General features: G+C 36.0%; 1 protein-coding gene across 5 annotated transcripts in view; it reads right to left on the bottom strand.

Moving 5' to 3' along the window:
* Positions 1–1,727: 1,727 nt before the first annotated feature.
* BRINP3 (BMP/retinoic acid inducible neural specific 3) overlaps positions 1,728–27,397 on the bottom strand; it is a 208,921-nt gene continuing 183,251 nt past the window's right edge. For 3 of the 5 annotated variants that reach the window (XM_084527639.1, XM_084527640.1, XM_084527641.1), the window contains exons 8-9: positions 8,607–8,636; positions 1,728–3,072 (exon numbers count right to left, since the gene is read on the bottom strand). In XM_084527639.1, the coding sequence (XP_084383765.1) occupies positions 1,956–3,072; positions 8,607–8,636 (1,147 nt within the window). In that variant the 3' untranslated portion in view covers positions 1,728–1,955. The remainder of the gene's footprint in view (positions 3,073–8,606; positions 8,637–27,397) is intronic. The other 2 variants (XM_084527642.1, XM_084527643.1) reach the window with 1 other exon arrangement.

Below are 27,397 nucleotides of genomic sequence, written 5' to 3'. Positions count from 1 at the left end.
GTGAGTAGAAACCAAACAGGAATTCTAGAGGCTGATTTGGGGAAAAAGGTTAACTTTAGTACCGCTAGGCTTCCTGGTATAGGAAGTATAAGGAATTATCTGAATATGTTGTGTGAAATAGGACATGTTACATATATATATATATATATATGTTGTTGGTGAAATAGGACATGTTATAACTATATGATGAAATCAGGAGGGAGATGAAAGAAGAAAAAGAAAATTCTCTGTTGTAGCGGAGTTTTTGAAGTGTTTCTGACCGTGCATTTTAATTTTCTTACATATTTAATTTGCTTACAAAACATAGCATTTCTTTTGCTGTTGTGGTCTACCTAGAAACAAACTGAAGAGTGTACCTTAAGTTCAGACTAGGCTGCAATTCAGAATTAAATTGTAAAATAACTAAATTGAAATTAAATTGAAATTAAATGAATTTAAATTGAAATTAACTATTTTTTTTTCTTCATGTGCAAGCACATAAATAGTGGTTTTATATGTAAATTCTGTTCCATTAAAAATATATATATATATCTTTACATAAATGGCATGAATTCAGATTTCACATAAAGAGGTGTTACCAAAAGACTTCACATCAATTTCCTTCATTTTATCCTATATTTACTTAGAAAGACTTCTGAAAGCACAGCCATTTGTAGTATTCACTGCTTGACAGATGCAGCAGAGATTTCTTGGGAGTCCCAAGTTATGCCATCTTAGACGCTTTTTTTTTTTTTTAATGTTTAAAATATCAAATAACTTAATTCTGATCCACAAGTATGCACCATAGTTAATTCATTTCATTAATAGATAATTACATTTATTTTCTCCTTCTGCTTTTTAAACTAGATTAAAAAACTGCCATGTATATGTAAAAGAGCGTGTTATTTAAAATTGAAAAATCTTGCACTGAAAGTTTATTATTTGTACATAAGACAAAAAAATCCACTTATTAAACACTTGTATTGTTAGAGAATTTTTTTGGTTGAACTTGAAGCTTGTCAGCATGGATGATATTTAGGTAAGTAGTTGAAAATGGATAATTCTATATTAATACTAATATGTGTGTACATGGGGGAAGGGACAATATATACATAGGGTTTACTATTTCTTCTTTCCAGAACTATACAAAACACATAGTCAAAGCAAAGGATTATGGAGACTTCTGAACAGGTCTTTTTCTGGAAATGATTGTCTCTTGTAGGTGAGTAATATCAGTTTCACAGGCAGGCTCTCACCTGTCTGCTATTGAGCTAATGCAACCTTTCATTACTGTGCATCTCACAATACTAACCTCCTGACCATCCTAAAACCCTCAATATTGCCACTCTGGGAGTCTGTATGTCATGTTAAGCAACTTGAAACCTTTTCAAGTCTCAGAAGTGTAGCAAATAAAGCATCACTACAGTTGTCATGTCAGCTCAGCATGAACATTTAGATTCATATCCTAATAATATAATATTCCATAGTTTTGACTTTTCTGTGGTTTCTTTTAAAACCATAAGTCACTATCTTTTATTTACCTACAACCCGTGTTCAACACACAAAAGTATATCAAGGTTACTACTTTTGTGTAAGAAGAAAGAATCCCACAGCATTTCTTTTTAATAACTGTTCAGCTACAAAATTTTATTGGTATCCTTCTATGTTCCCTCTAAAGGATGTAATGCACAAAAGCATTGGCACGGAACATATAAAATTACAAATCAAATTTATTGTAAAAAGTAGAATGTCTTCTAGACTGGTGTCAGTATTTATTTCATTCATAAACCAAAACTGCAGGTATAATATATTCATTGTCAGCAAGTTCATGTGTGTGAATTGCCATCCAACAGTATTGACTGATATAAGACAGATATTGAAAAGACAATTTAAATTTACTCTTCCAAACATAAACTGTTCCACAAAAGCACTGTAAAAACTCCTTCAAGGTTTTGTGTTGTGCTTCACATTTATGGTTAACTACATAATTTGGTTGTGTCATAATCCACTGTGTTTGGCAATTTGGCATTAAATGCCTGCAAAGCAGATTGAATCCTCACCACTTCACTGGTAGACAGTTTGAGTCTATGACGGAGCAAGCAAGAGAAGAGGTCTAGACGACGTTGACCAGGTGGAGAGAGTTTATTTACACGATCACGTATCTCTAACAGCTGCAAAAGTGCCGAGTCCTGTGATCCCTGAGTATAGGGGTAGTCCAGCTGCAAAATCAAGTCTCGAATTGCTTCTGGGTCAAAGTGCATGCTGTAGCCAAACACTTGGATGTTATTGATTTTCATGTAGCCCAGATTTCTTGAGGGATCAATAAATTCCAGGGGTTCATAGTAGATGCTCTCATTGCCATTTGGACCATTTGACTTTATTCGACTCCTCAGATAGATGTGTACTGTTTCAAAAAATGTCTTCCATTTGTTGCCCAGAGTCAGTGTCCAGTTATAACACTGAAGGGGTAAGTCCAGTTTAGTCCGCTCCCAGTCTGGGAAATTATTTTCATTCACAGGCATAAACCAGCTCTCAGAGTGGCTGCCCCCAAAAGGGTTGATGTAAACAGCAAGAACAGGCTCTAAGGTGCTGTTTTTAGTTAGGCAGATTTGAAGAGAGAGGCCTAGTATCATATGAACCAGGCTAGATTTGTACTTGTTACTCTTAAGGGTAAGGAGCATCCGCTTGCGCCAGGAAGGATCAAACCAGCTGTTGAGGCGCATGTCATTGCTGATGAAAATTGCATGGACCTCAATTCTCCGATCTGTCTTCTGCAGTAAATACTTCATTTCCAAGTCTTGAAGATCAGTCTCAAACCCAATGTAGTGTTCTGTTGATTCTGCCACTTCAGGCTTGCAAATCCCTTGGCTTAGCATGTATCCAGCATTGCAGCTCCCACAACGTGTGCGGTTGTCAGGAGCACAGCTCAAACATGCAGAACCATCTCCAATTGTGCAGGGAAGGAACCCATGGCAGGCAACTTGATCATTAGGGCAGGTGCATGTGTGAGTCTCTTCAGAAAAGCTCCCCAGGAGGCCATTTTCATTGCAGTAGAGAAAGGACTGGATGCGGTTGAGCCAATAGTTGGAAGATCTGCAACATTAAAATAATATATTTTAGCTCAAACTGAGACACAAACACAATAAGTACAACCTTGTAATTTTTTTTATCAGAAAAAAAAAAGGGGGGGGGGGGGGGGAAGATAAAGCTGTTTTTAACAGCAGATTAAGGCACTATAAACATACCTAAAGTCAGATGACAGCATCTGCTGGTAGATAAATACATGTCTAAATCACCTTTTAACAATGATAGAGAACTTTCCTTATAAGATCACACAACAGGAACGTTTGGTTCATTTACTTTTTTTCTCTCTATCTCTGTCAAGAAAGCCTATCAAAGAGCTGGTTTTTTGTAATTGTCTTCAGATTAACATCTTGAAATCCTATACACTTGAGATTTTTTTCCTCGTACTTTTTGCACAGGGACATGCTTTGTATATATCTGTGTGTATGTGACTTTGTACCACCTCTCTGTTTTTCTTTTGAAGATTTTTCTAAGCTTGCACACTTTCTTGTTACTAGCTGTAACCATCCTGATTTATAGACAGTGAGTTACAGAATGACCAAAATTCTTACCTGGAATAGCAAATAGGATCCCGCACCCCACTAAAACAGATTCAGTCTTAACTCTCTGAATGAATTCCAACAGAACAATATCCCTATGGGAAGCCACAGATGACCAAGCTGTGTTTAATTTTCACGTTCTGAGATGAAATTGAATGATCACTTATCTTTTTCTTGTCATTTCATTTCAGTTCCACTAGAAACAACAGTTTATGTCCTAAATTACACTGTGAAAACAGATACTGAAACCAATAATTTAGCTGATAAGGTACAGTTGCTAGCAGAAAGAAAATGTGAACATAGTTATATGGACATAGTCAAGAGAAAAATTATCTCCTTTTATAGGTCCTTCTTAGTAATCCTACAAGTGCACAGCTTAAAGGACCTGTTTTGTCTGCTGCAGAGTCAATTTTATTGTTGCCATGATGATGATGGCAATGATGATGGTTGTACAGTTCTTCTGTTTCAATTGCACTGTTTCAGTGCAAGAGCCTCATTTACTAACTTACATTTTCTATTATACCTGAATTTATCTCAAGCATTGGATAGTTCAAAAATCTTAATGATTTTTTTTTTCCCAACTCTAGTGTAAATACTAAAAGTAAAACATATGGCATCTCAAAATCTGATTTTTTGGAAACATGAAAATAAAAACCAGTAATATTACATCATTTTATACTCTGGTGACTCTCTGTTTTTAATGTTGTGGTTTTCTTTTGTTTGGGGAGGTTTTAGTACTTTTTTTTTCACCTCTTTTCTGTTTCTTTTTTATATATTGTCTATCAGTATTTTATGGAGGTATAAGTATATACAATAGCATTTGTGACATGAATGCCTAAACAACTTGCTTCTCTATATTTAGTAGAAAGTCAACATTAAGGAAAAATATGTTTGGAAAGTTTATATCTTTCTTTCCTGAATAAAACTAGAACATCCATTCTACAAATAAATCCACTGTCACAATATAAATGTTACTCCAAAACTGAGTAGTACATTAAAACTACAGCTTTCCCAGGTAGAATGGGAAGTTACTGTGTACTTGCTTTGACAGTAATCTGTATCTACTGAGCTTGCCCTGGCATCACTATATGTTGTGTAGGTTGTTGTATCTAAGGATACATTTGCATGGTATATTCTGGTCAAATGAAAACTCACTGTGCCTGAGCTCGAAGGTTAAACAAAGGCAGGTAACTACATTAGTTTCTCAGCAGAGATTAGCAGCTTGTATTTTGCATTGTGCTAGTATGGACAAGACATTTCTATATGGCTTGGAGGTTCAACAAAGACGATTTCTACTGGCCCAGAGCCCAGGCAGTGTTATCTTTCAACTATATTCCAGCTATGAATTTTGGAGCTTGACTTCAGATACTTTTAAGCTAGATTTCTGAATAGTACTTTATTGAGGTATACTGGATGTCAGTGGCACGGTTATGGCAGTGGAGAAGGGGGAGTAAGGGCAGCCTTTGTGAGAAGAGATCAGGGGCTGCCTTAGGCCAGACACAGAAATTCCAGCCATCTTCACAACAGCCCCACTGTAGCCGTAGCCGAGTCTGTCAGTAAAGATGCTGGCACCTCTAAGAAAACATTTAAGAAAGGGCAAAATGCTTTCTACCAGACTGAGGTAGAAAAGTGTGATAAAGGAGGGGGAGGAAAGTGTGATAAAGGAGGGGGAAGAGGTGCTCAAGGTGCTGGAGTAGATTCCTCTCCAACCGGTGCAGAAGACCCCATGACAAAGCGGGTCTACCCTAAAGAGCTGCAGCCTGTGGCAAGGACCTACACTGGAGCAGGAGCAAAGTGTGAGCGGAAGGAGTGGCGGAGAGGAGCTGTGATGGACTGATTGTAGCCCCTTGCTCACCACCCTCCATCACTGCCTGGGGCAGGAGGAGGTAGAGGAGTTGGGAGTGAAGGAGTGGAGTAGAGCCAGGGAAAATGGGGGTGGGGGGAGATGTGTGTTTTACTTTTTGTTGTTGTTGTTGTTGTTTCCTACTATTTAAGTCTCTTTTGCTTGGCAGTAAATTAAATTAATTTTCCCCAAGTTGAGTCTGTGACTATAATGGGTAAGTGATCTCCCTGTTCTCATGAACTTTTTCATTTGATTTTTCTGCTGCATCCTGTTGAAGAGGGGGAGTGAGAGAGTAGCTGGGTGGGCATCTTGCACCCAGACAAGATCAAGCCACCACATGGGGAAAGGGAGAAAATTTGCAGCTTTAAGATGATCTTTAAGATTTAAGGTGTTATGTTTCATTTACCCTTTCTTCCTCTTAGATGTAGTGCATAGGATTCCGGTTTATTATATTATATTGCTACTTTGAAATAGTTCAAATAATGTTCTTCATGGTAATTTTCAGTACAAACAACAAATATCACTGCTAGTGTTCTGCAGGGAAAAAAAAAAAAAAAAAAAAAACAGGAAGAAAACAGGAAAAATATGAGGCTTTCGCACTAGTTAAAGTCAGATACTGTCTACTCTTATACAGGTATTAATTGACTCTGGAAAAGATGTTCTGTATCAAACGTGTATACTAAAAAATGTATATAATACATCTGTGTGAAAAGTTTTGGGATGTGCTTGTCCACAGTTTGCTAGGAAACTGAGTAAGTAACTAGAAGGCAGTGAGTAAAAATGTCCAGTTTGTCTTATCCTGGTTGTTCAGCCCCCATTTTTATATAAAAGAATTGGGGGGGGGGAATAAAGGAGGATGTCTCCTCCTGTGGATACATCTGGGAAGGTTAGATTGGACAAGTATCTGGAATGCATGGTGAGCCAGACAGAAAGAGAGTCTGCAGAATTATTGCAGATTGACAAAGAATGGAGTTCAGAGAGCAGGGAACAAATTCTCTTGGTGCACAGAGGTGATGGAAGGAGGGAGACCTATTGATAAACATGACACTGTTGGAAGAGGAGGATTTTCAATTGCTGGATTAAGGTTATTTAAATTAATAAAATTAATTGACAGGTTGAAGGTTGATTTGACTTGGGTAGTTTACATCTCCAGTCACACAGTCTTTAGAATTTTTTTTTTCCTTAGTAATGATATAATCTACTGTTTCTGTTATTATGACAAGTAAAATCCTTAATAACACTTTTTTGTTCTTTTTATTTTTAAAAAGCCTACCTTTCTTCTTTTTCTGTTAAAGGATAGAAGAAGCAGTCAAAAAATCTGAATAAAATTACATAGCTGAACGATTAAGTTGTCTACAGCTTTGAGATTTAAGGTGCTGCCTTTCTTCAGTGCCTATAGCCAACAGATGTAGATTGAGTCTCTAATACTTAAGGACAAAAAGAGCTTGTCTTCCCAAGTGATATATAAACCCCTGATATTTACTGTCCAAACAGAAAATTTTGCTGCCTCTGTAAGTTCATTACACAAGTCCAATCTATGCTAACACCAGAATTTGAGAACCATTGAGCTGTTGAATATCCTCCACAAGGACCTCAGCCACAGGTTGACTGAAAATTTTACACAAATGAGTGACTACAAGTCAGTAATTACATCTATATTATGACAGATAGTTCTGAAAACATAATTAAAATAAACAGCCTTTTAAGGAAAATCAAAAGACATTTACTAGATATCTTTCGGGATTTTAAGGGGATCCATTTTTCTTGCTCAGATCTTGCCATTGCCTCCAGACAACAGTATAGTGCAGGAATATTTTTTTGAAACTTGGTGCATATAGTACGAGACAAACAAAATCTCACTTTCTTCTAGATCATTATTTTCTTCACCTAAGATTCAACTAGTATCAGCTATTACTTGATGTCATTCGTTAGATTTCCCTTTTCTAGTACATGAGATCTAATTATTCTTTATTTTTCTAAGTTAGGTGACTGAGCTTGGTTGTCTAGATACACTATGAAGTCTTGAATGTAACACTTCTAATTCATCTGGGTCGGGGCAATCCCAGATAGGAGTACAGACTGGGAGAACTCATTGAAAGCAGCCCTGCAGAGAAGGATTTGGGGGTTTTGGTGGACAAAAAGCTCGACATGAGCCAACAGTGAACAATTGCAGCCCAGAAGGCCAATTGCATCCTGGGGTGCATCAACAGAGGAGTGGCCAGCACTGGAAGGAGGGGATTGTCCCCCTCTACTCTGCTTTTGTGAGTCCCCACTTGGACTACTGTGTCCAGGTTTGAAGTCCCCAGAACAAGAAGGACATGGATCTATTAGAATAGGTCCAGAGGAGCGCCACAAAGATTATCATGGGGCTGGAGCACCTATCTGATGAAGACGGGCTGAGAGAGTTGGGGATGTTCAGCCTGGAGAAGAGAAGGTTCCAGGGAGACTTTGTTGCAGCTTTTCAATACTTCAGGGGGCTTATAAAAAAGGTGGAGAGCAAGGGGTATTTTTTGTTTGATTGTTTGTTTGTTTTGTGGTTGTTTTTTGGTTTTGTTTTTGTTTTTTCTTGGGTAGATGATAGGACAAAGGGGAATGGTTTTAAACTAAAAGAAGGGAGATTTAGATTAGAAGTTAGGAGGAAATTCTTCACTCAGAAGATGGTGAAGAACTGGAACAGGTTGCCCAGAGAAGCTGTGGATGTCCCATCCCTGGAGGTGTTCAAGACTAGGTTGGACGAAGCCCTGGGCAACCTGATCCAGTGTGTGGCATCCCTGTCTGTGGCAGGGAGTTGGAACTCAATTATTTTTAAGGTGCCTTCCAACCCAAGCCATTTTCTGATTCTATGATTCTGTGACTAAATTTTCAGTACATCCCTTCATTCATCGCATCATTCTGGACACTGCCTGTGTCCTTTTACCTTTAATTGGTTCTATTTAATCAGTTATATTCTCCTTGTTTTAATGGGTAGCTAGTCACTAAGAGGCTACTTGTCTTGAGCAGTTGCTACTTACTTATTAATTAATTAAAAAATAAATTAAGACAATAAGTATCTGGGGGAAAGCTGAAAGGGCTTTTTAATTATCCTTTCAATAAGATTATAAGCAATATTATTTCATTTGGAAAATTACATTTACTAGCCTAATGTGTTTGTTTTTGCAGACCTTGAGCTGTAGAACTTTTGTGTTCCAAACCTAGTGAAAAAGAAAAAAAATATTATTTACTTCAATCAGCTTTGAAACAAAATGTGTTGCTCGAAATATCTGTGTTTTCAAGATCATATAATGCTATGCGATAAGCAATTATCAAAAGCTATTTTAATGAATAGTATACTTGACATCATAATTACTTGACATCATAATAATTACTTCTAAATTAAAAAAATATATAGTAATATGTAGTAATAAAGTAATATTTAATTTAGAGAAATAAATTAATTGTAGTGTAAGACACCTTCTATTAAATTACACAATGCTCCCCAAAATTCCTCCAAATTATTTTGTAACTTTTTTGTTGATTAATACAGAGTTATGGAAATTAACCATTTAAAAACCAACAAAAAGTTACAAAAGAAGTGCATATTCCAGGCTGGAATTTCTATGTAAACATAAATATTATTGATTTTTCTGATAGCAGAATACCTGTTGTCTTACTAGGAAATAGACCATCAACCCTCTGCTTACACAGTGTAGGACACTGAACCAGGTAACTCACACAAAACACATACAATTATAAACCACATACATGTACCCTTTAGTTAAAACCCATCAACTGCCCTTCCACTTTGACTGCAAAGAATTTCTAGTCACCTGAACCACAAATCTCTTTTGTGGACAAACATTTATATCCAACCCTATTTAATCAATATATTTACTTGTGTGTGACAATATTCCAGAAATCTTTCACAAGTCTTAAAATTTAGTGGGAAACAGATTTCTAATTATTTATAGTTTAATAACAGGTCCAGCCAACTGAAGGAGTAAATTCTACCTTCTCACATTTAACCCTTTTCCTACTATATCAGAAGAAAATCGGGCTGTTGCTGGATTACCAGTATCTTTTGTGGGTGAACTTTATGTTGCACAGGATGAACTAAGCAGTTGTCTACCATGCTTTCAGCTAGAATATTTACAGAGCAAATAAAGCCTGCCATATAATCCCACATTTACACAAGCATGGCAAAAAATAGCAATCTTAAGTGTTTTTGTAGATGAAATAATTCTGTGAGAGATGCACTGCATTGCCTCTTTATGAAGTGCTTTCTGATTTTTAATTCTAATATGTCTTTAAAATATATATATATGGCTATGCAATAACTTTACATTTCAAAAGAAAAATTAATTTCTTTGAATAGCAGTTGCAAGTTGAAATCCAAAACTTAAGCTTACTCTTGTTCAATACACTGTAATATTAAACGTAAGAACAAAGCAGTATGGTCACCTTATATAATAGTCATGGCAAGTACTTAATCATGATATGACACTTTTACCTCCCCCTCTGCCTCACTAAGTGCTTAACATCTGTTGTACATCAGATGGTTCAATAGCAGATGATGAGTACTCAGTGAGGCAGATGCTAAGTAAAACAAATTAACTGAAAGTGTATATGCAGTAAAATACCCATTACCTATTTTTCCCTCTTTTGGAGGTTGAGTCCAGTATAAATCTGTAAGACAGGAACATCAAGAGCAAATACAAGCTTAAAACATCCTACTCTTGATCTTGTGGGATCACTGCTTGGGAAGGACAAATAAGAATCCAAGTACTTAGTTCCTCTGCTGTGATTCCTAACAGGAACATTAATTTTTACTAAATTTGATAATGGCCTTTATGTGAATGCACTTTTCTTCTGGGAATCACCAAAAAACTACTATCCTGACAGTCACCAGAAGGCCAGTGAATGATTGATTAGAAGACTGAATGTGTTTTGTTTGTTGAGCCTTACAAAATTAAAGTAGTACTACAAACACTGCTCCATTAAACACGCCTGAAATTATTTGACTATGGCTGATGTTACAGGTATGTCAACGATACTCTCAATAACAGCTTCAAATGATGATAAATGGGAGCAATGCAGCTGTTCTGAGTTCACGTCTTATAATTTCACAGCTGGTTCTGCCTGAGCCAGATGTTTTAAAGCTCTTCTAAAGATCTGCACTAGGTACATGGCCTGTGGTGAAACTGAGGTCTTCACAAGCTGCATACTCATCCCACAGCATATTGTGAGGTAGAGAAGGAGCATGATACTTTTCTGAATGTATATACATGTAAATGAAAGAAAGAGCTTCTGGTTAGAAATTTGCTAAAATCCCATGCTAGTGTTCACAGAAAACATATTAATTATGTGTGAAAATTATATAGAAATATCATTACCATATGCTAAAATTGCTTCCAGCAAGAGGATGTGTGAACTAAAAGGTAGCTTGGTTTGAGACCTGTGTACGATACCTATACTACAGGAAAGGGACTGGAAGAACAAGGAGACTGATTCTGTTGCTAGGATTAATAACAACCTATACTGAATCTACATTGACTTATTGAAGTCAAATACTGTCTTCTCCCTTCTTAATCAAATCTAAGAATAATCTTTGCAGAACCCCCAGTTCTTGTATCAGTTTCTGCAGTTCTTGCCACAGCAATGAGTGGTACTCTATATTTTAAAACCAATAATGAATGTTTAATTTAAATTCCAGATCGTCTTAATTATAAAAAAGCAGAATTAAACCCCTGTACTAAAAGACATAGACATCTAACACCTTGTGAAAAAAAAAAAAAAAAAAAAAAAAAAAAAAGTTACTTGATATTTCATACTAAAAAAATTTGACATTGAGAAGATATTTGTCATTCTTTAGATTTAGTTCATTGAGATAAGTCCGACTTGGGGCAGCTGCTAGCTAAACTCTCACAAAAGTTTGTTTGTTTGTTTGTTTGTTTGTTTCCTTAAGAATAAACTCCTGACATTGTTTTATTGATTAAACAAAGCCACATACAATTTGAAGATCTCAAAGTTCTTGAAATCCTCACTCTAGGAAACAAAGCTTTTAACAATAAATCTTTAATGTTTTTTTGTTTGTTTTCTTCTTAATAAAATGTTGGTTGTGGTAACACAGCTAGAGCAACTTAGACTTTTATCTCTGAGCAAGTATGTACATGTAGTTATTTAACTTTTTAAAGATATTTAGGGCTTGTTGATTTTCCTGGATATAAAGATCATATTCTGCTTATTTTTTCAGAGGATCTTTCCAGTTAGCATGTTATGAGTACACAAATCTGTAGTTTTAACTACACTAATGTTGCACCCCCTTTATTCTTGTAGCAAAGATTTTTGTAATCTTTAGCACTTCCCCCCCCCCAACAAAGAATAGTCATATAGATAGCATTTTAAGATAACATACCCACTCTTCTTTGACAAAGTTATAAGCATAATGACTATTGAGTGAAATCAGAATCAAACTGCTTTGTAATAACAGTTACTTATTTAAAAAGCTTCAAATCGGAGACAAGCTTTGAAAGCTTTTGCTAAATAATGATCCATAGCTTTTAAATAACAATCCATAGCAGGGACAAAGGAAATGCCAGTAAAATTAATTAATCATGTTAAATTAGGAATTAAGGTGCTAGGAAAAAAAAAAAAAAAAAAAAAAAAAAAAAAAAAAAAAGAGTTAATGTGCACAGGAGGAAGTTACAAAAATAACAATAATGCAAATTATATGACATCATATCTGTTTCTTAAAGCCACTCATCTGATACATATCTATGTACATGTACTTGTTTTTCTAGTGTTAGATGAGTATAAAACTCATCTTGGGCAACAGATTATCCATTAATTCTGCAAGCTTTTACATGGGCTTTTCCACATGTATATTAAAGTGCAATTGTGAAGAAAAATTATGAAAGTAGGAGCTAGACATTTTAATTATTTGTCCATTTGATATGCATCTTTAACACATAAAAATAACTAGGAATCTTATTTCAACACAATCAACCTTTTCATGTCAGGGAAAGTGAAGGAAGTATATAATCAGACAAACTGAAGATAGACCCCCCAACTACATATAGAAAGGCAAGTAATATAAGAACATGATAATATAAGAACATGATAATTCCACGTAAACAACTGTACACAATGCAGAGACTCATACACTAGCATGCAATTGACCTATTGATTTGACAACAAAAAGAATATCCCTCTGTAGAGATGAATGCTTACATCTTGAAATCAGCATGATTAGTGTAGCCCTGTACCATTGCTGCCTTTCCCCCACAGCTTCATGTTAATGTAGGTAGAGCAATGACAGCTCTTTGTTCTGTGTTCAACTGTCCATAAGATAGATAAAGCAATGAATAAATTAAATGGAAGGAACATTGGCTTACAAAAAGGAAAAAAAAATAATGAAATGGTATTTTGAGATTAAAGATATTCCATTGTAAGATGCAAGATGTAAGTGTAAAAATAGCTAATTTTTGTGTGTCTTCTGATCCAAAGTTACACATAGCAGTGAAGTAATTGTAACATAATTATGAGAACAGGGCTTCCCAAAATTATCTGAATCTATTTTAATTAGGCATACTTCTTCCTAATTTATAGGAAGAAGTGACACAGTAGGGGCTGCTAAAACCAACTGGATTCCTTTATCAATATATATCCTCCCTTTGTAAATTCGTGGCAAAGTTTTGGTAGCAGGGGGCCATAAGGGTGGCTCCTGTGAGAAGAATCTAGAACCTGCCCCACGTAAGGTAAGGGCCCCACTGCTGACCAGAGCTGAGTCAATAAGAGATGTTGTTTTGCACCTCTGTGACAGCATATTTAAGAAACGGAGAAAAAAAAAAAAAAAAAAAAAAAAGTGCCACACAGCAGCTGGGAGAGTGAGAGGAGTGAGAAACAGCCTTGCAGGCGCCAAGATCAGTGAAGAAGGAGGGGGAGAGGTGTTCCGGGTGCCGGAGCAGAAGTCCCCTGTGGCCTGTGGTGAGGACCATGGTGAAGCAGGCTGTCCCCCTGCAGCTCTGCAGCCCATGGAGTACCATGGTGGAGCAGGGTTCCACGCTGCAGCCTGTGGAGGAGACCACAGTGGAGCAGGTGGACCTGCACCAACGGAGGCTGTGGCCTGTGGAGGACGCCCACCAGAGCAGATTCTGGGCTGGACCTGTAGCCCACGGAGGGGAGACCACGCAGGAGCAGGTGACCTGGCAGGAGCTGCTGCCCATAGGGGAGCCAGGTTGGAGCAGTTTTCTCCTGAGGGATGGACCCCGTGGTACAGACCCATATCTGGAGCAGCTCTGGAAGAGCTGCTGCCTGTGGGAAGCCCACACTGGATCAGTTCATCAAGGACTGTGTCCCGTGGGAGGGACCCCACAGGGGACGAGAGTGACTGAGAAGGAGTGGCAGAAAAGAAGCACTGTAGACTGACCATAACCCCCATTCCCCCGTTCCCCTGTGCCACTCGGGGGGAGGAGGTGGAAGAAGGTGGATGGGCTGAAGGCGTTTTTGGTTTTTTTTCCTTTTTTTCCCACTTCTCTAACTTGTTAGTAATAGGCAATAAATCTTACCATCTCCCTATGCTGAGTCTGTTTTGCCTGTCACGATAATTGCTGAGCGGTCTCCCTGTCCTCCACCCTTGAGCCTTTTTTGTCATACTTTCTCCCTGTTCCTCTTTGAGGAGGGGGAATGAGAGTGATTGTGGTGGAGCTTGGCCACCCACCACATTACACCAAAGCAAGAATCTCCCAGTAAATATTAATGATTTTAATTAAAGAATACAAAACTCAGTTCTGTATTCATACCTCATACATGTATATTATATTAATATTTTTTTTATAAAAAAAGGAGTTCAATGTGCTTTTTTTTTTCTCTCATGTTAATAGTAACTGAAAACAACATAAAATAACTACATTTTGAGCAAGCCCTCAGTTTTAATGTAGGCACAATATACTTTACAGGAGAAGATAAGTTTGTTTTTCTGTCACGATATGCTTGAATAAATTACAAAGGCACCCTTATGGTTCTGAAGAAAATTTAGAGGCTGTCTAAAAAAATAGTTTCATGCTGGTTTTAAAGAAAGTGTTTCTGTATTTTGTTTAACAATGTGTAATTCTAATACAAAGATGCCAATGGTGTGAGGATCATAAATAGGGAAAGTATTAACGTAAATGGACAGATGTTGCAAGTACATAATATAGACATATAAAATTTTATATTACATACAATATATAGAGATATGTAATGTAATGATATTGTATAAAACTAAATAGGTGACAGTATAGTAATAATGCTTATAAATAAATTCCAAGTAATTACACCATAATCTTTTTTGTCTATCTTAAATGAACAAACAAACAAACAAACAACAAAAACAAAAGAACCAACACTCAAATCACAGAAATCACACAGAAATCACAGAATTTCTAGGTTGGAAGAGACCTCAAGATCATCGAGTCCAACCTCTGACCTAACGCTAGCAGTCCCCACTAAACCACATCACTAAGCTCTACATCTAATGCAACATATAAATTGATAGAAAGACTGGATGAATTGTTGTTCCCTCAGAATTTCTTCTGGCAGAAACAAGTCAAAATATATACTTGTTATACATGCCACATTAACTCCTGTGCATTAATTTGCAGTTCTGCCAAAAAATCAAAGTTGTTAGGATATATCTTACAGCTTTCTAATGGAGCTTTGATGGTTGTGGTTTTTTTTTGTGTGTGTGTTTGTTTCTTTATTTCTTTGCTTGCTTGTTTTCTTTTTGATCTTGTCATCGGCTCCCCAGTACAGTGGTTACAGCCCCCAGCCTATCAGTGTTCAATAAATGATTGGACAATGTTCTTAGATAAACAGTTTATCTCATAGGTTTCTCAGTATGGAATCAAGAATTGGAATTAAAGATCCTCATGGGTCCCTTCCAAATCAATATATTCTATGATTCTATGATTTTATTTGTTTTACAAAAAATTGTTTTCCTACAAGAAAGCAGGAGAAGGACTCTTTATCAGGGAGTGTAGTGTTTGGACAGGGAGTAATGGCTTTAGACTCAAAATGTTGGATTAGACATAAGGAAGAAATTCTTTACTATGAGGGTAGTGAGGCATTGGAACAGGTTGCCCAGAGAAGCTGTGGATGCACCATCCCTGGATATGCTCAAGGCCAGGCTGGGATGGGGCTTTGAGAAACCTGATCTAGTGGAAGGTGCCCCTGTTCATGTCAGGGTGGGTGGAATTAGATGACCTTTAAGGTCCCTTTCAACCCAAACCATTCTACAATTCTATGGTCAGGTCAATCTGTTTTGTCCACAGTTTTCTTTGCTGCATCATCATGTTATCTGTTCAAGAAAATCACATATGTGGGATTATGTTAATACTCTCCACCTGAGAAGAATGTATTATCAATTATAAATCATAATCTGAAGTTACAACCTTTGATACAAAGAAAGAACATATTAGCTCTCCTAAACTGTTTATGTTTCTAGATATTCAATCTCATGCTGATGAATTGCTCTTTCCTCATTATTATGTGTTTATACTTATCATAATATCAAAGGGGAGAAAGAAAATCTCCCCATGCAGAAGAGCTTCATAGAATCATTTTTCTTTCTGTTTAGTGAAACTAGCATGCTGTTCCCAGAAGGGACACAGAACTGCAGAGAAACCATGTGTACTACATGTTTATGTAAAACTGTTAAATAGTTCTGTTAAATGTGGTTTCTGATATGGAATTATATAGAACTGCAAGCAGTGCTCTTACTTCTGGAAAGTTACCTGAAGGGAGATTGATGCACAAGCTGCAGAAAAGTGCAGTGCTGTCCTCAGTTATTACAGAATGAAATGCCATGTAGAGCAACTTGCTATCCTTTGCTTGACGTATTTGGATGTAATCTTGAAACTCATATACAGAGTAAATGGCTGATTTTTATTTATTTTTTCTTAACCTGTACAAAATCGTACACCTGTAGTATCTTTGCACTTATAACTACTTAATATCAAGAAGGATTGTTAAACATTAAGATTGTGAATCAGGTTATGAAACAAAGAATTCCACAATGACGGTTTTTAAATACGTAATTAGTAGGATAATAGCTGTACCAAGATATCTCAAAAAGGATTTTGTCTATTCTCAGCACCTTGCAAATATTATTGTACTCTGTATTGTGTTTATAATGAAAGTGCCTTCAGAACAAGTATGAAGACATTACCAGTATAGAAAGTGCCAATCTTTCTTAAGAGACTTTGTATAGAAGAATTTCCAACCTATGTGGCACAACAGAAGAAAAGAAAAAGAACTGGGATGTCGGATGTGCTCACAAAGGTTTTAGAGATATAGTGAGGGGATGACAAGAACTTGAGGTGGATAACTGCAGAGCAACTAGCTGAATTGTGCATCTGGAGCTTTAGTATTCCCTCTGCCCTGCAGAGGATTTCTTACTGTGCACAGTGAATACCACTGAATAACAAGGAATAGCCACAAAAATAGCCCTAATGTCCTGAGGCATAAATATCACCTTTTTATTTTTTTTCTTCTGTTTATTCAATACACAATCTGTCCACGTGAGTTTCCAGGTCTTTTTTATTTGCATTTTGGTGGATAAAATGACTTCACATTCATATTAAAGGGGCATTTACAGGTGCTGAGAAAATTTGGTTGGATCTTTTTCAGCCTGCTTACTATGGCACTTTCCCTCAATGCATTAATGCCTTTTCACCTGTCTGTAGCTGCTACTATTTTGTGGTTCGTTTGACAGCAAAGGCAAGCAGATTTGTCACTGGGAAATTAAGCAAGGCTCTAACACAAACACTCTCACCTTGATGAATAATTACAGTCTCTGCTGGCAAAAGGACAGAAAAGTCCAAATCTACACAGAATCCAGTGTTTTTCATAAAGCTTGTAACAACTGGAATTGACATTACCAGGAAGTTAAAGAAAAATAGACTCTGCTCAAATTTTGCCTACTTGGTTGTTTTTTGAAGTTAACTGTATGCAGCCAAACATTTGTAGGAAGACATGTATGTAATATAACTAGATAAAATTAATGTTAGTTTTATATCTGGCAGGAGTTTTATGATCTGTGCAGCTTGCTGCAATACAGTTGTCAAGCGTTACTATTATCTGAATGCTTATTACTTTTTTGATCTACTTACCTCACTATGGACTCATTCAAAAAATGAAGGCATTGATGAAAAGACTACCTTTAAATTCAGAGCACTCATGATCAACCACTGACATCAACCAGTTTAATATTAGCCCTGTTAGAACCTGTGTGTCTGACTAGAGGCTGAAACTCAGTGACATAATTTTAAAAGTATATAAAGATACTACCTATACTTACAAACAGTACATTGCAAATGATCCTTATTTATTTAAATGTAACTGGACTGAATTCTTTTAATACTACCTACTCCAATGTGTTTTTAGTTTCCATGGAAACCATTACAAATCTTTTTCACAATATTTCAAATCTGAATTGCTACATGAACTACCTCTCCACATACAGGTACTTAAGCTCTTAATTATTTATTAAGAGCTTATCTATTATCTAATTTAATTATTAAGCTCTTCATATTTACACCATTAGCTCCCCCCCCCCCCCACAAAAAAAAAAAAAAAGGAGTTGGTGGGTTTTGTAAGACCATTTAATTTCCCTGAGATGACTGAAATGGATAAGAAAATTTGAAACTTCAAAGAGCTATGGCATAATCTGCAGTCTATTCTAAGATAACCTAAAGGTTGAGGATTGCAACAATTTCATAACATCCATATGAAGACAATATTAGGGTAAAGATAACCATTAGAAAAAGAGGAGGGAATGTTTATTCATCGCCATTGCCCTGGAAGAAAGCCTTGCTTACTTGCCCTAGGGTTATTATTTTTGGTACAGGCTGATCTGCAGTTTAATTGATTTTTCTTTTTCTTACAGATTCTACTTAAAATTTCCTACTGAGTTTGAGCATGGCTGTCAAGCAGGCTGTTTTATAGATGCTTCCAATTTTGAACTTTTTAATATGGTTTACATTTTGTGTTTTTTGTTTGTTTGTTTTTACAATATGCACTGTGATTAAAAAAGACTATGTTTTGTTAGCCAATTTGTATTCAGCATATGCCATTAAGCACATAAAACTTAAGTTCACTAGGATGACTTCAAAAGCAAAAACTGTAATGCCAATACTCAATCTCTCACACCCACCCCTAATAAGGTACTTACCCTTCAGGTAATTCTACAGTCAAGTATAATTCTCAAGTACATGAAGAGAAAGCAAAAAAACAGAAGACTGACTGAATCCTGTCAGTATGCTTGGGTAGCTGATCCCCATGCCCTTTGCTAAAGCACGACATAACTTAAAGTCAGGGAATTATAATTCAGAAACAGAAATACCAAACTTCAGATAAAATGAAATCAAGGTGAAGAACACAGAACAAAAAAAGAAAAAGCTGTCTATAAAAGCTTAGCTTTAACAGTGTTGTATCAAAAAGAAATATGATATTTTATCAGCTCTCTTACTGTTGTTTGGAAAATTGCCACCTTTTTAATATTGGAAAGCATTTTTTGTTTTCTTTTTTCTTTTTTCTTTTTTTTTTCTTTATTCTTCTTTTTTTTTTTAACATTTGATTCATTTGGAATACAGAGTTACAATACCTTACAATAAATAGTTAGTTATGACCAGCTTATGCATAACAATGATCTGGGTTTCCTCTTAAAATCAGTGGGCTATTCATTCCTAATAAACAAAATATTGTTCATAAGATTTTTTGTTTTTGAGAAACATTGAAAATATTGAGGAATATCTATATTGCTTACATTGCGCTAAGAAATACCTTATTCTAGTTCTACAGCTAGTAATGAAAGAGCTTCCTTTTCTCAAGGGAGGGTGGAAGCAGTATGTTCTTGTGTCAGGTAGAAGGGGCTGGATTTTTTCATCAGAAATTTATATAAATCAGAAATGATTGATGGATAGGACTTTCTGCCCTCAAAGCATACCAAGGACATAAAAGTACCTCTAAGGATCACATGAGGCCACAACACAATGAACTCAGACCTACCACTGTGTTACAATTTTTTTCACATTTTCTTTCCTTATGAACTATCAACATTGCAACAACAACAAAATAAAATAAAACATCTGATGATTAGAAATGAGAACATACAGGAGTTCCCCTAGACCTAGGATTTCCCTGTATTGAATGCATGCACTGGGATTTATCTTTTGTTTGTCTTTTCCTGCAACTAGTTCTTTATTCATTTGCACTGCAAAAGGATCACGAATGGTTCATATCTCAGTGTTTTCAAATTTCATACCACTTTAGTATTAGTTGAGTAATGTTGGATATATCAGTCTTCTGTAAAGTACTTTTTCAGAGCATTTGAAACAATAGTATTTGAGCTTTTATTTAGAAATATGCAGCTTCCCTACTTAGGATCCACTATAATATAAATGATTTGTGAAAATGTTGTTTGAGATGCTACTCAAGATTCTTCTGTTTTACAACCAGAGCTGTGCAGGCTCTGAGCAGTGAATCTAATTTAGTGCATGAGCAGCACCTGTTGTGTTCACAATGACAATAACTTCTAAATACTTTTTAGATGAGCATGCATACTAAATTTACAGGCAAAGGAAGCCCTCTCCAATTAAAAATAGATTGTTCTTAATAGAATCTAAAAATGCAAAATATAGTATCTGTGCTATTTTCCTTTTGCAAGATTTTTTTCTCTTTTGTAGCAAATTTTCCTCAACTTTTTCTGCTTTATTGTCCTGATAAGATAGAAAATTCCATTTCCTGCCATCTGTTGTTAAATTTGCAATTTTCTACAATATCTGTATGCATGTGTAGTATTTTTTTCATTTGTTACTTTAGAGAACTTACTATAGATAAGCAAAATAATTGTTCCATTTTTCACTTAAAAAACCCTATCTTGATGTTTTGATTAAGGGAAAAAAAAAAGAAAAAAAAAATAAAGAAAAAAAAGTGGCTAAAGTTATGCTCCTACATTATCTACATTGTGAAAAGGTTTGCTGGGTATAAAAAATTGTTCCCAATTTCATCTGGTGCCATTTACAGAGACATGGTGGGATAGCTCACATGGCTGGAATGTGGTCATGGATGGTTATGTCCTTCTCAGGAAAGACAGGCCAGCAAGGCAAGGTGGTGGATTTGCTCTTTATGTGAGAGAGCAACTACAGTGTGCTGAGTATTCTCCAGGGGCTAATAAGGAGCAAGTTGAGACTCTGTGGGTGAGAATTAAGGGGCAGGTTAGCATGGGGGATACTTTTTGGGGTATCTATTACAGACTACCAGATTGGGATGAGGCAGTTGACGAGGCCTTCTGCAGGCAGCTGATAGCATCCTTGGAATTAATTCCAATGGTGGATGTGCCAACTAGGAAAGGAGCGCTGCTGGATTTTGTCCTCACTAACAAGGAGGGTCTGGTTGAAGCAGGGAAGGTTGAGGACAGCCTTGGTTGCAGCCATGAGATGGTGGAGTTCAGGATCTCATGGCAGGAACGGAATACCAAGCAGACTCACAACCCTGGACTTCAGTAGGGCCAACTTTGGTGTTTTCAAGCAATTTCTAGGGGAAATCCCATGGGACAAGGTATTAGAAGGTAAAGAGGTTCAGGATAGTTGGTTAGCATTCAAGGACTGCTTTTTCCAAGCTCGAGATCAGAGCATCCCAACAGGTAGGAACTCAGGAAAGGGAGCCAGGAGACATGAATGGTTAAACAGGGAACTGCTGAACAAACTCAAGTGGAAGAGGAGAGTCTACAGATCATGGAAGGAGGGGCTGGCCACTTGAGATCAATATAAGACTGTTGTCAGAGGATGCAGAGATGCAACTAGGGAAGCTAAGGCCTCCTTAGAATTAAACCTTGCAAGAGGGGTCAAGGACAACAGAAAGGGCTTCTTCAAATACATTTCAGATAAAATTTATACTAGAGGCAATGTAGGCCCACTGATGAATGAGGTGGGTGCCCTGGTGACAGGAGATACAGAGAAGGCAGAGTTACATTATAGACAGAGACGAAGCCTTCTTTGTCTCTGTCTATAATGCTGGAGGCTGTCCCCATGAGCCCGGTGCCCCAGAGGAAGTTGGGATGAAGCAGGAGTTTGCCTCAGTTGATGAGGACTAGGTTTAAGGACTGACATGACCATGAGCCAGCACTGTGCCCTTGTGGCCAAGAAGGCCAATGGCATCCTGGGGAGAATCAGAAGGGGTGTGGGGCAATGGGTGCAAACTGGAACATAGGAGGTTCCACTTAAATATGAGAAACTTTTTCACAGTGAGGGTGACAGAACACTGGAACAGCCTGCCCAGGGGAGTTGTGCAGTCTCCTTCTCTTGGGACATTCAAAACCCCCCGGACGTGTTCCTATGTGACCTGATCTAGGTGTCCCTGCTCTGGCAGGGGATTGGACTATATGATCTTTCAAGGTCCCTTCCAATCCCTATCATTCTGTTATTCTGTGATCTGTCTCCTCAAAAGTACAGTCTATTTCTTTTGAAATGTTTGGTTTTTATTCAGCTTGAAAGCACTCTGGCAGATTTCTGGGAGAGAAAAAACAAATAAACAAACAAAACAAAAACATAAGGAGAAAAGTCTGATATATGGATGCTGTATTTTAAATTCTTTTATTTATTTATTTATTTATTTTTAAATCACACCTTTAACAGATCTATGAATGCTGAAGTTGGTCAGAAGCTAAAACCAGTCTCTCTGAAGTCATTAAGGAATACCAACTAACTCCTGGTTTAATATGTTTATGACAAAGGAAAAATGACCAGAAGAAAACATTATCTATATACTCCATGTCAATAACTTCTTCAGTACAGTGTAGCCAGCATTCAGAATGTTCAGAAACCTGTCACTACTTTGCACATCTATTTGCCACTGTATCTCAAAGAATACTGACAGTTACATTCATAGCAACAGTCAGTATACTAAGTTGAACCTTTTAAAGTGGGCATACTCTTTAAGGACATCTTCGTTTTCACATTCAGTTAAAGGTCATTCTCTAAAGCAGCGTTTCAGGGTTTGAGCAACAGGAAAAAAAAAAAAAAAAAACTTTTATTTAAATGTATTTTACAAAGCATAAGGAACAAGAGCATTTTTTAGCTCTAGGCAGAATTTGTTAATATGTGTTTACCTTTTTAATCATGACGATGTTTCCATGATGTGTAGTATATTTGCATTACTCCTGTTTGTTAGGTAAAGAGATGCATTGCCTTTTATTATTTATATTTTTTCTGACCTGTGAAAATATTTCTTATTATGACTTCAGCTTCACCTAGCCAGATCCATCTTTGTAAGTTCTTGTGTAGCAAAAAATTGATACTGCAGTAATATACTAAAACTACCAACAACAATTTTCAGTATGTAGCTTAAGTACATAGTCATTGCTTGTAGCTAAAAATATACAGATACTATATTATACTTTCTTATAAATAGTTGATGAAAGTTAATATACTAAAGAAAACTACTGTTTTAGAAATACTTATTTTTGTATTCATTTACTGACAGTTTAACATATCTATGTCAAATTAAATACTAGTATGGGGAAGTATTATCTGAGCTATGCATACGGAAAATATACAGTTCAGAAATGTGCATATAATTCATATTATTCTATTAATGAAAAAAGGCTAAAATTCTGCTAAGGAAATTTTATTTGCATAAAGGAACTTCATTTTTTTTTTCACTTGTTTAATTGATAATTTTCTTTCGACCTGTGTCTTTTTGATACCTGCCAGATTGCCAGTAAATTGTTCTGCAGATTTATATAATTGACGCTACAGAAATCAAACTGAATCCTTATGACAACAGACAAATACAGTTGAAGTTACTGGAAAAAAAAGTTAATATGCTATCAAAGGTAAACTTATACTGCCTTACAAATAACAGAAAAAAAGGAATGAGTGAGAATCTGAGCAATTAAGAAAAAAAAAAAATCTCTTCTTGTGTCTCAACCAGTCATAAAAAATAAGATACTTGAAAAAATACTAAAGACTTAAGGATGATTTCACTTATATATATAAAAAAAATAAATAAAAAAAAAGGGTAACTTAGTCTTTATAAAGGAGAAGCTTTTATCAGCTGCTATATCCTGCATGTCAGTAAGTTGATACAAATTGGTATGTTTAATTTGTTATCATCAGCCACTTCCTTATTTCCAAAGCATAATATATTATTTTACAATATTATTTTATTATATTATGGTTAATATCATAAATATGTTTTTTATTTTGAATACACCATGATTCAGTAACAATTGATTCTATAAAATGTCTGATTAGTAGAAAGTATTGAAAGGAAGAATACCTACCATGGCCAATAGATATAAACCATAAATCAAGAGAGTAGAGGTAGACCATGACAAAAAATTGCTTGAGATTAGTGTGTATCTTCCAGCTGATGCCAGCAGTGCATTAAATGAATATCTTTTGTGAGTGATATTTCACGACACATGGCAGCAATTCCATTTGTGTTTCAGCAGAATTTATATGGTTGTAAACGTCTTTTCCTGCAATTAGTGAGTGATAACAACTTAAAGTCAAATACACTGCTTATTCAGAGTTGTCAGTATACTATCACCTCTTACTGCTGTTCAGGGTATTTCGGTGCTTGTGCATAGGTCCTATCATGAATGCCCTAAATGTTGATATGGTATTTCAGGCACTCTGTGCCATCTCTTCATGCTCAAGCATGAGACTGAAAGACAACGCATTTGATCCTTAAGAAGTACACAGTCACTTTCTTCACAATATATTCAATGGCTTTGCAGCTAAACCCTTTAACATGAAGTAAAGTAACTACCATGATATTGGGACTCAGAGCAGCAGTTCCCAGCATCCAGCTGTCCCTATGCCCAGGCATGCCCCCTAGATCTCCTCAGTCTACCTGGACCACACAAGTTAAGAAAATATTATTTTCTTATGCTCCCATGCAGATCCAAATATTTACATCTCTTCTGGCATTTGTATAAGGACATCGATGTCTTCTGAACACCCTTACAGAGTTTTATACTCCTCATCCTCTTTGAAGGTGAATGACTGAGGAAGACACTGAGTTTCTATGCAGAATATTTCTTTTTGTTAGAACATGGGAACTGTTAAGATTCCGATAATTTTTTAGATATTCAAAAGTGCTGTACTACAATAATCTACTTTTATGAGAGTTTGGAAGATGAATATACAATAACATAATCCCCAGCTGTGCTGTTATGTGCAAAGCTATCCCATTAATCATACTCAGTTTTACTTCATAGCTTAACAGTATGCAAAGTGTTACTGCCATTCAGGTGCCTTAATACCAGCAGTTGCACACCTTAACTGCATTTTGAAAGCTATCTTCTCAAGAAATTAAGCACTCAATCTTTTCCTTTGCTCCAGTGGAAATGTTAATTCGGCACCTTCTGATGTCAACAACATATTCAGAACAGCCTAGAAATCCAGGCATGCAAATGAAACCTCACCAGTAGACCAGCTTCCACACTCAAACACAAAGTGTTAACTACATTAAAAATAAGTTCAACTATTCTTTTTGTTTGCAGATTATCTGAAATGATTCAGCATCTTTAATTTTCCATCAGGACACTGAGCACAAATAACAGTAAATGGTTAACCTACATCATTACAGGGAAAAGGGATTAGATTACCTGAGCTTCAAAAGAATAAATCCATGCCAGATTAGACTGATGTTGCCAATAAATATATACAAATGTCAGTAATATCTATGGGAGCTTACAGACATAAGACTGCAGAGGAATCGTTCACTTTTCTGGTGCTGGTAACAACGACGATGGATTTGAATTATGATCAAGCAACTGAGTTTAGGTCTACAAGAAATATACAAAAATCTCATGAAGAAAGGACATTACGGTAACTAATTACACTTTTTATCTGCCTGTTGAATACTCCAGTTTTCTACTTGTGAAGGCAATGCCTCAGATCACAATCAGGAAAATGTAAAATAAGGCTTTTTTTTTTTTAAAGTATGCAAAGTGCCACTTGGAGGGATTGATCTGTGATATACCCTCTTAATACAAAAGTCCTAGGAATGTTAAATAAGCATCTGGAATTCAAGGTAGTCTTATAAAATTGCTGGGGGTAGATTTAAGAAACCAGTTGTGTTTTTTTTAAGATACCAGGTTTTATGCATTTTAACTTGTGTGCATAAGAAATTTCAACTTGGTAATTATGATAGAAAGTTACAGAATTTCAGTAGAGTCCTAGAAATATTCTCTTTAATTTTATTTATTAAATTTCTGTATCTGTATTTGTGTGAATACGATTTTGTGTGCAGAGTTGTATTTTTGATATAAATGAATAGGGATTACAACATGCAAAAATTACAATTTATATTTACCATTAAGGATAGACATATAAACAGAACAATATCAAAATTATGAGAATTTCACACACAGAGAAAGTTTCATTTCAATTCTGCACCCACTCCAAGGTTAGAAAGAATTTAATGAATGCTCTTGCATGTTCAGAGATGAAATAGATTTTTAAAAAATGTTTGTAAAATATATTTACAAAATTTGGTGAGATGTATGATCACATAGGCTGTGAGACCTGCAATGTCATTGATTTCAGAACTGCATGGCTCTATTCATCTGGATTTGTCTACAACCAATTACTGTCGGCTATTAAAAAAAAAAAAAAAAAAAAAAAAAAAAAAAAAAAAACAGGCTCTGGAATCATTATTTGCCAAGATTCACAGGTGCCTCCTGTAGGAAACTCCTTTATAATGCTTCACTCCTCTGTATTAGGACACTAACCTCTATTCAGTACAGAGAAATTTTGCCTTTCATAAACATAGGGTCTCTTCTCATCTTTGAAGTTAATCCAACCCCAACTTGCAACAACACTTAGAAGCACAGATGTAGATATCCTGTATAAACTTCCTTTTAAATATTCATGGATGGAAACATGTTCCTCTACTTCTCACATTTATAGTTGAAGATTCTGGCTTTTACAAACTTTTGCTTATGTCATAGTCCACAAGTAAAATGTTTCCTCTCCAATTCTGTTGACATTATACCCTAATGTGGATAATATGGATAAGCAGCCTGAATATGCAGCAGATGATTAGATGAAGAAACAATAAAATAAAATAAAATAAAATAAAATAAAATAAAATAAAATAAAATAAAATAAAATAAAATAATCACTTAATGTTGAACAACCCCATACCAGTAGCAAGATTCATCAACTGTGGACTCAACTCAGCAAGAAAGAAAATGCTACTCAACTGTTTTGCAATGTATTGAGGGCTAAATTGATGAAACTGAAAGCCTGCCTGCTGTCTTGGGATTTGCTACATTGGTCTCTACTTAGGGCTAATTTAACTGAAGTTTTGTAGAGAAACATTACGGACAACACAGTCATCAGCTTAGCTATCCATTTCACAGTACCTTGCTCACCTCTTGGATATATTTGCCAGCTTTCTCATTTATATTTATACTGTATCTTAGCCATCGCTCCAGGAATTACATAAACCAGTAGTGCTTTCTGAAGAAAATACACTGATGAAGCAATCTATACAGATGGTAAGCTTTCAACTTACATTAAAAAAATCATCAGTTATTGTCCCCACTTTTTTCCAAAATTAAGGCAAGTTTATCCTAAAATGTCTGAACTAATATACACAGTGTTTCAAGGGCACAATGCCTGTGGTTTCTTCTAAGGTCAGTTAAAGAATCTTTTAGGATTTCTACCTAGCTTTCAAAAAGAAGTTTCCTAACACTGGGAAAATTAAAAGCAAACACAAAAAAATGGACAAGTCTAAGATAATCACCCTGATTCTGGAACCTATTAGAAATATCCCAGTTTTACAGAAAGGAGGAGGGTTTTAGGATCTATAGTGAACAAAGTCTACACCATATTGACATAGCACTGCATGCCAGTTGAGAGAATTGACTGTTCTGTGCTGGTGGAGTTTCACCTCAAGTAGTTTTTTTCCTCCTGGAAGC

Source organism: Aythya ferina (assembly GCF_964211825.1).
Source record: "Aythya ferina genome assembly, chromosome: 8".
Classification (NCBI taxonomy): Eukaryota; Metazoa; Chordata; class Aves; order Anseriformes; family Anatidae; genus Aythya; species Aythya ferina.
The sequence above is the reverse complement of the archived record's forward strand: the minus strand, read 5'-3'. Positions and strand labels throughout refer to the sequence as shown.